This window comes from Phaenicophaeus curvirostris, chromosome 10, assembly GCF_032191515.1.
Source record: "Phaenicophaeus curvirostris isolate KB17595 chromosome 10, BPBGC_Pcur_1.0, whole genome shotgun sequence".
NCBI lineage: Eukaryota > Metazoa > Chordata > Aves > Cuculiformes > Cuculidae > Phaenicophaeus > Phaenicophaeus curvirostris.
Genome location: NC_091401.1, coordinates 27,707,227 through 27,719,102, shown reverse-complemented (window position 1 = coordinate 27,719,102; position 11,876 = coordinate 27,707,227). Strand labels below are relative to the sequence as shown.

General features: G+C 50.7%; 1 protein-coding gene across 1 annotated transcript; it reads right to left on the bottom strand.

Moving 5' to 3' along the window:
- Nucleotides 1-728: 728 nt before the first annotated feature.
- On the bottom strand, nt 729-10,816 carry LOC138724752 (uncharacterized). The gene is made up of 6 exons (XM_069864967.1): nt 10,497-10,816; nt 9,701-9,890; nt 8,427-8,539; nt 7,113-7,203; nt 6,658-6,779; nt 729-5,790 (listed from the first exon to the last, which is right to left on the bottom strand). Exons 1-5 carry the CDS (start codon nt 10,814-10,816, stop codon nt 6,660-6,662), a joined length of 834 nt encoding a protein of 277 aa, XP_069721068.1. The 3' UTR covers nt 729-5,790; nt 6,658-6,659.
- Between the last annotated feature and the right edge of the window lie 1,060 nt (nt 10,817-11,876).

Genomic DNA, 11,876 nt, shown 5'->3' with positions numbered 1-11,876 from the left:
TGCTGAGTAGAGGGGTATAATCGCTTCCCTGGTCCTGCTGGCCAAGCAGTTTCTGATAGAGGTCAGGAAGCCATTGGCCTTCTTGGGCACGCTTGGGCTTAGAGTCAGTGTTGGCCCTCTCGCTACAAGACAGGCATTGAGGAGCTGGAGCATGTCCAGAGCAGGGCAATGAGGCTGGGGAAGGGGCTGGAGAACTCGTCTTAGGAGAGGTGGCTAAGGGAACTTCTTTAGCCTAGAGAAAAGGCGGCTGAGGGGAGACCTCATCGTGCTCTGCAGTTCCCTGAAAGGAGGTTGGAGCAAGGCAGATGTACCTAGCGATAGGACAGGAGGAAATGGCCCCGAGTTGCACCAGGGGAGTTTCAGATTAGATATCAGGAAAACTTCTTTCATGGAAAGGGTTATCGGGCACCAGAAGAAGCCACTCAGGGAAAGTGAGGTGCTGAGGGATATGGTTTAGTGGTGGATGGGTACAGTTGGACTCTGTGATCTCAAAGGTTTTTTTCCAACCAAATGATTCTATAATATGAATTCAATCATTTTATTTTCATTACGTCAGTAATGATGAGAAAAACAGTAATGAATTTTGAAGCTTGCAAGTCAGTTAAGGCTTTCCTTTGAAAAGCTTTTGAAATAAGCTTTTTATTTGATTTTCGTAAGTGCTTAAGTGTTTTTTTTCTGTGTATGTTGAAGTAAGTTAAAGTAAAAAGTAAAAATAAAGACATTGAAAGTACAGACAGAAGACAGAAAATATTTATTTGATGGTGACATAATTGTTTTTTTTAAACAAGCAATACCACGACTGAAATTGCAAGGTCATATTCCTCACTGCATGTAGTCACACTAGAGTTAAGGCCACAGTATTCACGAGTATTTTGTTTATAAAACACGCTATACAGCTAGAAGCACACAACCATAGAGTCTGTCTTTCCATTGGAGTTACTAACATATTTCAAGTTGTGAACCTTGACCCCTGAGCGAGCATTGCTTCAGAAAACAGTTCATCAGGTAAGAAGTAATCGGATGGACCTTTAATTCTCTGTGGAATAATATTAATTACATTCCTTAGAGAAGTACCGTCGCAGAAAGCACTGCAGAAAGGACTAATTCACAAAAATAGTTTTAATGGGTTCATGTTTCAGTGCTAGGCTTTTTGTGTCTGTATTCTCCCTCCCCTCTGCTTTCTTTAAATCACATGGGCTATACCTTGCACCATTCAAAAGTCATTATAAGAGTAAGATCTATTGAACTGTACAGAATCATTAAATCCATAAAACAAGTTTTACAAATCTAAATACACAATAAAAAAAATAGACATTTCCCAGTGGCTCCTACTACTTTTATATATTCAAATATTTTAAGCTTCCGTAGTGACTGCTTAGAGTATTCAGGTATGCCTAACGCTCATGTGTGCCGCCTTTTCAGCATCATAAACATTTCATAAACAACATCAATAGCAGTAGATGGTTTTTCCCCTCAAGATTAATTTTTTGATTTGTTTTCAAGACAGCACTTAGTGAGAAAGACAAAAGCAAGTCACAGTTGGGGCTTTGCTTACCTAAGCCAGAGGCGGATGGCATTCCAGGGACAGGGAAGCACCATCGCACCATCAGAATAACTGCCTTGTACAGCATTCATCACTCAGATAACTATTACTTTAAGTTGCACTGCACTTACAGGACTAGGGGATGCCCTACACTAAGCTTCCAAAAGAGAACTTCCGGCCTAAGCCCTTTAATGCCTGCAATTTAAGCCAAACTGACGAATGCTCAAACAGTAGAAAGCTGCACCGATAAAAGGGATATTGAGAAATGTTATGAAATGCACAGAGTCTTTATGCACTTTGAGTGGAAAAGGAGTTTGAAACATGCCTAGATCATGCAGATGCACATATTTGGTTAGACAGAGGGCTCCTTCCCTCCTACGTGTTTGTATGGATTCCAGAAGCTTTGCCTTAAAATTCAATGAAGAAAAAAAGACGCACTTGATATTAATACAGCCACTGAATTCCAGACTTCACAATTTGTCATCGCTACAGAGAAAATATTCTTCTTCCTATGGACCAGCAAGTAGGAATTTTTGGATTGGCATGTCCTCAGTGACTAAAGACGCAAGACATGGGCAGATGATCAATATCAGGTCTTAATTATCATTCTTGCTTCTGCAGACAGTCACTTTCTGATCTTATGATAATCTCCGGCCTCACATCAATAAAGGAGTCAGGCACAGCAGCAAGCCCTCCCCACTATGGGGGGGAGGAAAACAGAGCCTGGTTAACAGAGGGAGTTCCCTAGCTCCAGGGGAAGGCGCTTGCATTATCCATTCCCTCCAGTTATACAATTGTTTCGGATACTCACTGTGTGAAATTTTATGTGAGGATGTACTGCAGAAGCCAGAACCAAACCGAGGGTGTTTTCCAAGCAATACACAGCAACTCCAGCTGAGAGAGACACGATGTGGACAGGGCTGGCAGTGCCCTCTGCGCTAACTTCCATAAACCTCACTGCATCCCAATGTGAAAACCAGTTCACCCTGCACAGTGACTCCATTAAGTACCTTAATAGAGATTGCCAATTCTATTTAACTGTGCCAAGCCACGTGATGGTTTTGGAACAACTTCTAGAAATGGCAGAGACTGAGTTAGGGCTGAGCTCTATTTGCAGTAAAATTGTAGCAGTTTTGTTCGGCACTGCAGTCTGAAATGTCATGTAATAAAATACATAAAATATGAAAAAATAAACCTCGCAATTGTTATCCTGAGAGTACTATCAGAAAAGCAGTGCAGCAAAGTATTTCAATCAAAGCGTAAACCAAATTATCCGTTTTCCTAAACTGAAAACACACAACAGGAAATTCCATGATGGAACGCAAAGCCGCACACAGCTTGGCAAGGAAGAGCATCGTTCAGTTTCTATTTTACTCACTTGACCAAAAAGCAGTGCTTCTGGACCACATTCATTTACCCTAACTCCCCTGCAAGAGCTCGCTATTCATTGCTTTTTAAACAAGGTTTTCTACATAAAACTACTTGGAACAGTCACCACATAAATGAAAACATTTTCTAAAAACATGATAACAGTACAATTCTTGTATAAGTAGGCACTACATCTAAAACCTCTTACATTCTCTCTACTCAAAACATTTTCAATTCTGAGCAGGAGTTAAACAACAACAGAAAAGCACAAAAGAGGACAGAAATTCAACCCCCACCCCCCCCAATACTCTCATTCAGTAAGTCAACAGAACTCAGCAGTTCTATCTGCCAGCAAAAAAAATCCAAACGTACTTTTAGCTAGTGTATAGGAATAGCTTTTTCTTCCTGCTCTTGAGAAAACATCATCTAAACAGTAGATAAAGCAGCATCAACCAAATCATCCTAATTTACATGATTGCAGTTTTTTCCTCAAAAAACTCCGACAGATGCATGCGGTAGGATAACCCCAAACACCACACTTACCCATACCCTCTAATTCCCTTCTTAGTTACCATTTCCAATAACTTGCCTGGCACAGTTGTCACAGCCTTACTGGCGAACAGTTTACTAACTCTCCCCTAGAAACTGTTTTTAATACTGCTCTCGTATTTACCTCCTTTGAGTCCTCTGGTATTGATGTAGATTAAGAAAAAAAAAATCCTGGCAATATAGGCAAGCTAACAGTTTTCTTGGGCATTTCGTCAAAAAGTTCTGGGCAAACACAATTTTCAACTGCTTCTGACACAAACCCCGAATTAAACAAACCACCTCTGGGAAAAACAGTAACAGCTATCGCTAAAACTACACTGGAAATCTTATTTAGGGCCCCAATAGATTTTTAAAAAAAAAAGAGCTAAAAAAAATAATCCCTACTTCTACTAATAAAACAAGAACAAAGAAAGACGACATTGACTGCAAATGTTTGTGGTAACATTTCTCTGAAGGTGCCACATTGCAAACCAATTTTACTCTAAGACTAAAAAGCAAATCCACAAGCAAAAGCATTACCTGAAACTCACAGAAGAAACGATGACTGTAGGCTCTAATGCACCACGAAGAAAACCACACGACTGTTCAATACCCAGCAAAGAAAGGAAGAAAGGCAGGCTTCTGTAGCCCCTTCCTTCACTGAATGCTCTAGCTGCAGATGAGAGCCAGCTCTAAATCAAGAGGCCTTTTAAGGGGCAAACTCCTCACCTGTACCTAATTGCTGACCACAGGTGTGGCACAGACTTAACCAACCCAACTATTACCTTCAGAGGTTTTTGAACAAGACCCACCCTTTTAACAGCAAAACTATAGCATCCCACTTAAGATGGGTAATAAGAAATTACTCCTAAGTATAAAATGTTGGTGGTTTACTAAAAGTTCAATGTATGACAGCCACGCTTGATTGAAATTATATAAAATTATATATGTTATTAAGCCACCAAACGTCAATTATCATTGTTAAAAAACTGTACAGATTAAAAGATTCCTTCCATGTTCTGGCTGCTGAGATACAGTGCATTGAAGCGTATTGGTAACAGTTACATACAATATGCTTTACATAAGCACAGTCCCATCTACCATTTAGATAGAACTGAACTTCTATTAAACTTCTTTAACCTGTCTCACGCAGTAGCAAATTCAGAGACACTCTCATTTCTCAGCAGCGGGATTAGCAGCAAACTCTAAAGGGCGTGTTCCACTGTTTCTTGTCGATCCTCTTCTTGCCATTTTCCCAGCAGTCTTCCCGTCACATTCAGCCACATCTTATGCGTAATCATGAGGCTAAAACTCAAGTCCAATAAAGTTGTCATAGAGAAACTAAAAAAGTGAGCAGACGTAAGAGGAAAGGCTGTGTATCCCCGCCCTCCCCCTGGCCCCGTGCGGCCTCCCGGGCCAGGACAGGAGCGTTTCAGGGGGACGGGAGGGACACGGGGCGCTGTCCCTCTCCCAGTCCCAGCCTGCATCCCATTGGCCGCAGCCAGTGGGAGGGCAGCGTGCTGCCGTGTCTGTGGTGCGTGTAAGCATGTACAAGGCATAAACATAAAAAGCACATGGCATGTGTGGCGTGTGTGACATGTTGCTTGTGTGTCCAAGGCATATGCATGTCATGTGGATGGGGTGGTTGTGGCATGAGCCTGGCATGTACACAGCATGTGCATGGGTGGAGTGGCGTATGCGTGGCATGTGCGTGGTGTGTGCATGGCTGGTGCGTCATCTTGAAGGTGTGTGCTAGCGTGTGCAAGGCATGTAGATGGTGTGTACACAGCATGTACATAACATCAACATGGTGTGGCATGTTGGTTCTGCGTCCAAGGCATGTGTGTGGCATGTTGCTTCTGTGTGCAAGGCTTGTCCGTGGTGTATGCATGGTGTGTACATGGCATTGGCATAACATGGACATGGTGTGTGACACGTTGCTTGCATGTGCAAGGCATGTGCGTGGTGTGTGCATGGAGTGAGCATAGCGTGAGCCTAGAATGCGTATGGCGTGTGCATGGGGCACTCTCCTTTGCCTCGAAGCAGAGCCCTGCCTTCAGGTCTCACAGCCCTTTCTTCTCCTTCACGAAACCAGGATCGGATCGGGAATCGGGTTTCAGTCACCTCCCATGACAGAACTCTCCGGCCATGTGCAAGTTCTCCCCAGAGAAACGGTCCTAGTTCCCTTGCCGGCTCCCAACAGAAGGACGCTCGCAACGTCCATTCTCATCCGTTTCAGCAGTGGAAACTCCCTTGTTCACCAGGCATCAGCATTTCTCCCCGCTTTGAGTCTAGCTGGCCGCTTGCCTCCTTCTGGTTTTCTCGGCCTTGCAGCCCATCCTCGGCCCGCTCTAGAGGGGAAGAGAAAGCGGAGGTCGGCTTTCACACGGCTCCGAGGAGACACACCACCCGCAGGACACTCTTTATGTAACCGCATCACCCATCTCCCATGTGCCCCCTCCCTGCGCGAAGTGTCTTTGGCGCAACAATCCACAGGCAGCAGCAGGGGTTACTGCAGTCGGTGAATCCCCAAACTTCCCTTTCTATGGGACCTGGGAGCATACAGAGCCTTCTGCATTTACTTGAAGGATGAGATCTGCCCAATCTGGGCAGAGAGAGGCAAAAGAAGCCACTTCAGCTGCAGACACCCTCACGCTAAGGAGGCCCCCGGTGCTGCCGGCTCTCGTGTGGCGAGGACGGCCAATGCCGCATCACCTTTCCACCCCTAGAGCTGGTCCCTCTGGCTTAGCAAGCAGATCGGCGGTCCCAGCACACGGCCTCTGCACTGGAAAAATGCAGACCCATGGGACGACCCCACAACAGCTTCCAGCTGCAGATCCCGACAGCAAAGCTACCCGCTTAGTTACACCACCATCCATCTCCACGCCAAGTGAACATGAACGTTCCACCCTTGCGGGGCCCTGAGGTGCCTCTGCAGGCTCGTCAGGGATCCAACCACCTTCTGAACAGCGTCGGACGGCCTGCGCGCATTCTGCTCGGCCATTGCCTTCCCCGGGGCTTTCACCCGACAGCCGTGACGCAACATCAACTCGTGCGTAAGCGCACACGTACACACGTGCAAAGGAACGCTAAAGGGCAACAACACGAGGCCTCGCTCGGCAACGATGCCACGAAGATGGTCCCACAGCCCTTTCATTTAGCCGGCGGAGAGCAGGCTAAATCCTCCTCCTCCCTCCATGCCATGCCAGCTCACTCACCGTTACTCCTCACAACGGGACGGAAGATGAAAGAATACCGGGCTTTGAAAAAGCAGGGCTGTTCTGCGAGACTTTTGCCAGGTTTTCTGCAGTAAGGACTTTCTCCAGACTGGCTTTTTGGGCTGTGAGGAAAGAGAGACGTGCACGATACGTTAAGGAATTTTTAATGCCACCTTGGAATATCATCACGATGCTAACAGAGTCATTTGTCCAGTTACAGGTGACAATCGGAGCTTAAGTACAAAAACAGAAAAAGCCCCCCACCCCCACGCACGATGAACGACTATGTGGTCAACAACAGGACCACGCCACTGGCGCAGAAGCCGGGCCGATACACCGAGCCCTCATCCACAGAGAAACAAACGGAGGAGCTGGAAGCTGCGTCCCAAACCAGGAGTCAGCATCACAAACGTCACCCTCGCTCAGAGCTGCAAAGCGGACGTTTCTCCTCTCACCTGAATGGCAACCGCTTCCGTTTCACCCATGGGCACCCTCCTCTTCTTCCGCCACGAGCGTATGAGAGAGATGGGAAGCCTCCACAGCGCTCTGCAAAGATGAGGGACCTCTAAGAGGTGCGTCTGCATTTCCCCAAGGCACTTGAGGTACCTTAACTCTACAGTTACCGTCAAGAACGCAACAACTCCCCTTCCGTACCACTGTTACAGGACATAATTTAACACAAACACTAAAAAGAAGTCTAAAAAGATGTTAAGCCTCAAAATAGATGAGAAGGCTGAACAGGTATTCTGTGTAACTGGAAACAGAGAAATGTCTGAACCAAGAGGATCTGCAGCAAGCGTAACGGATGTTGCACCGTTATAAACTCTGTGACACAGAAGGGTTTTAAATGCAAAGAAGCCTGGTTATAGAAGAGAATCAAAGAAGCGACCTCCCTCCTGGCACTCTCTACACTAACAACATAAAAGCGCTTTCCAAAGCTCCCCTTCTCCTCCTTTCCCTCTTTGAGTGTGTGCCGCGTGCTTGCAGTGTGGCTGGCATGTCATCTTCATGGTATGTGCTAGCATGTGCATGGCATGTGCATGGCATGTACATGACCCGTACATAACATACGCATGGAGTGTGTGGCATGCATGGCATGCTGCCTGCATGTGGAAGGCGTGTGCGTGACATGTGCTTGACTGTTGTGGCATGAGCCTGGAATGTGCATGGAAGCAGTGGCGTGTGTGTGAAGTGTGTGGCATGTACACAACACATGCATGGCATGCGTGGCATGTTGCCTGCGTGTGCAATACATATGTGTTGTATGTGGTATGTTGCTTGTGTGTGCAAGGTGTGTGCGTAGCATGTGCGTGGCTGGTGTGTCGTCTTCATGGTGAATGCTAGCATATGCATTGCCTCTGGATGGCATGTACACAGCATGCGCATAACATGCACATGGCCTGTGTGACATGTTGCGATGTGTACAAGGGCTCTGTGGCGTGTGTGGCATGCCGCTTGCATGTTCGAAGCATGTGCATGGGGTGGTTGTGGCACTAGCCTGGCATGTGCATGGGGGCAACACAATGTGCATGGGGGGTGAATTGCATGTGTGTGGTGTGGGCCTGGCATGTGTGTGGCATGTTCATGCTGTGAGGCGTGCACAGGTTCAGCTGGCAAAGCCCCTGCCACCCTAGTATTGTCTTGATCCAGCATTCACTAAACGCGATGCTGTCACATACTAACCCAAAGTCAAGAACGCTCCACCTAGTGCCATCAACTCGATCAACGGTGATTAACAAAGAGGAATGAGTCCCGAGAAAGCCACGTACCTGAAAGCTGCTGGCCTGGAGGGCACCGCCACGTCACTTCTCCCCCTCTCCCTGAAGAGGGGTCGGGATCCCACAGGGGCTCTCTCATTGCCAACACTTCTGTCAGATTGTCTCTGCTGACAAAGCAAAAAGAATCATAGAATCACTAAGTTGGAAATGACCCACTGGGCCATCGAGTCCAATCATTCCCCTCAATCACTAAACCATGTCCCTCAGCACCTCCTTTACCGTTCCCTTAAGCCCCTCCAGGGAAGGTGACTCAAGCCCCTCCCTGGGCAGCCTCTGCCAGTGCCCAATGACCCTTTCTGTGAAAAAATTTTTCCAGAGGCCAGCACCCTCCTCTCTACAACCTCCTTTCAGAGAGTTGTAGAGAGCAATAAGGTCTCCCCTCAGCCTCCTCTTCTCCAGGCTAAACAACCCCAGCTCTCTCAGCCGCTCCTCATAAGACCTGCTCTCCAGCCCCCTCACCAGCTTTGTTGCTCTTCTCTGGACTCGTTCCAGAGCCTCAACATCCTTCTTGGGGTGAGGGGCCCAGAACTGAACACAGGATTCGAGGAGCGGTCTCACCAGTGCCGAGTACAGAGGGCACTTACTTCCTTACTATTAAAGACTGAGGCAAAGAAAGCACTAAGTACCTCAGCCTTGCCCGCATCCCCCATCACTGTTGTCCCTTCTGCATCCAATAGGAACTGAATATTCTCCCTAGTCCTCCTTTTATTGTTAATGTATTTATAGAAAGATTTTCTGTTATCTTTCACAGACTTAGCCAATTTGATTTCTAGTTGGGCCTTAGCCCTCCTCATTTTTTCTCTGCACGATCTCACTTCCTCCCTGTAGTTCACCCAAGAGGCCTGTCCCTTCTTCCAAAGCTCATAGACCCTCCTCTTCTTTTTGATGCCTCTCAAGATCTTCCTAGTCAACCAAGCTGTTTTTCTCCCCTGCCGGCTCCTTTTCCGGAGCATGCCGATGGCTTGCTGCTGAGCTGCTAGGATTTCCTTTTTGAAGAGCTCACAGCCCCCGTGGGCTCCCCTGCCCTTAAGGACTGTCTCCCACGGGACTTTGCCAACCAGCCTTCTGAACGGTCCAAAGTCTGCCCAATGGAAGTTTAATGTGACTGTTGTGCTAATCTCCCTCTTCACCTCACCTAGAACTGAAAACCCTATCATCTCGTGATCGCTTTGTCCCAGGCGTCCTCCTACCACATCCCCCACAAGGCCTTCTCTGTTCATGAACAGTGGGTCCATGAGGGCACCTTCCCTTGTCAGTTCACTCACCAGTTGTGCGAGGAAGTTGTCTTCCACGCATTCCAGGAACCTCCTAGACTGCTTCCTCTCCGCTGTATTGTACTTCCAGCAGATATCTGGAAGATTGAAGTCTCCCACGAGGACCAGAGGGAGCAATCTTGAGACTATCCCCAGTTGTTTATAGAAGAGCTCATCAGCTGCTTCTTCTTGGCTGGCTGGTCTGCAACAGACTCCATCACAACATCAGCCTTCTTGTGGGCTCCCCTGATTTCAACCCACGGGCACTCAGTCCCATCCTCCCCATAATCCAGTATCAAAGCAAAAGGAACGAGCTGTTAGGGCAAAAGACTCCAAGTAACCGCGGTTGAAATGAACCCCCCCTGCCCCTGCAGCTCTCGCCACCACGCACGACACCCCAAAAAAGCGACACCCCCCCCCCCGCTCTCTCTAGACCGACAACACAAAAGCGCTTTCCAAACCTCCCTTTCCGCTCCTTCCCCTCCTCCCCACCTCCTTCTTTCCCCCCTTCTCCCCCCATTTTGCCCCATACTCCCCCCCTGCTTTCCCCCTCTCACCCTTCCTTCCCTTCCCCCCCTCCTTCCTTCCCCTCCCGAGCGGGGATCTCCCCCGCGGGGCCGCATGCCGAGCGCAGATGCGGCCCCGAAGGCCCCGACCGCCCCTGAGCCCGAGCCGGCCCCGGGAGGGCCGCGGCTCACGGACAGCGAGCCCGGAGCGGCGCCGCCGGCCACAGAGCGCTCCCCCGCACCTCTCCCGGCCGCCCCCCGCCCGCCCTCGAGCCGCGCCTCTCTCGGCGCCTCTGACTCACCCGAGGCCGGCCCCGTTCGGGCCGTTCACGACCTGGGGGGGACGCGGGGGCCCTGGGGGCGCACGGGGGCCCTCGGGGCGCTGTCCCTCTTCCAGCCCCGGCCCGCACCCCGTTGGCCGCAATGGCGGCAGGCGGAAGGGCAGCGAAGAGCAGAGCCAAGCCCTCGCGAACAAGCCCGCGCGGATGCAAGCCGCTCTTCGCCTCTCTCCCCGCCCCGCCCCTCCCGGCTCGCCCGCCCCTGTGGGCCGTCCCGTTCCCCCGCCCCGGGCTGCAGTACCGCTCCGCGGCCACGGCGCGGCAGCACTGAGTCCCCGCCCCATTCATCCCGAGCGCAGGGATTCCGGCCAATTGGAGCGCTCGCTGCAGGGCCCGCCCTACGGCAGCTCTGCGGGCGTTGATTGGCTGGCCGTCGCTGAGCGGATGATCCACTGCGCATGCGTGCCGTACAACATGGCGGCGCCTGTAATGTAGCCACTGCGCATGCGTGCCGTACAACATGGCGACACCTATAACGTAGCAACTGCGCATGCGTATCGTACAACATGGCGACACCTATAACGTAGCCACTGCGCATGCGTGCCGTACAACATGGCGGCGCCTATAACGTAGCTACTGCGCATGCGTGCCGTACAACATGGCGGCGCCTATAATGTAGCAACTGTGCATGCGTACCGTACAACATGGCGGCGTCTGTAGTGTAGCCACTGCGCATGCGTGCTGTACAACATGGCGGCGCCTATAACGTAGCCACTGCGCATGCGTGCCGTACAACATGGCGGCGTCTATAACGTAGCCACTGCGCATGCGTGCTGTACAACGTGGTGGCGTCTATCATGTAGCCACTGCGCATGCGTGCCGTACAACTTCGCGGCACGTTTGTTCATTCCTGCGCATGCGTGGCGCTCTCCCCCTCCTCCTTCCCCCCCACCCCCTCACCGGGCAATGTGCCGGCGCTGATTGGCTGCCGCGCTTTGAGGGCCGCCCCTCTCAGACAATGGCCGCGCGACCCGCGGGGCCCGTTTCAATGGCAGCCTGCCGGCACCGAGCGAAGCCCAACGCAGCCTGAGCGAGCCGCGAGGAGCCGAGCCGAGGGGACTCGGGCACCTCGGGCAGGGATGGGGGGGCTTCGGAGGTGGACACGCGGCGCTGTCCGTCTCCCAGCGCCAGCCCGCACCCCGTCGGCGGGCGGAAGGGCAGCGAAGAGCAGAGCCGAGCCGTCCCGAACGGCGCCGCGCGGAGCCGACAGCAGCCGAGCGGATCCGACCTGCTCCCCACCCCGCCCCGCCCCTCCCGGCTCGCCCGCCCCTGGGGGCCGTCCCGTTCCCCCGCCCCGGGCTGCAGTACCGCTCCGCGGCCACGGCGCGGCAGCACTTGGTACAC

Excerpts from the sequence above, each read along its gene's own strand:
- LOC138724752 (XM_069864967.1), bottom strand. The coding sequence starts at position 10,816 with ATGGGGCGGGGACTCAGTGCTGCCGCGCCGTGGCCGCGGAGCGGTACT. Across the intron at positions 8,540-9,700 it reads ACAACTTCCTCGCACAACTG|AGACAATCTGACAGAAGTGT; the intron begins GTGAGTGAACTG and ends CTTTGTCAGCAG. Across the intron at positions 6,780-7,112 it reads CGGAAGCGGTTGCCATTCAG|CCCAAAAAGCCAGTCTGGAG; the intron begins GTGAGAGGAGAA and ends CTTTCCTCACAG.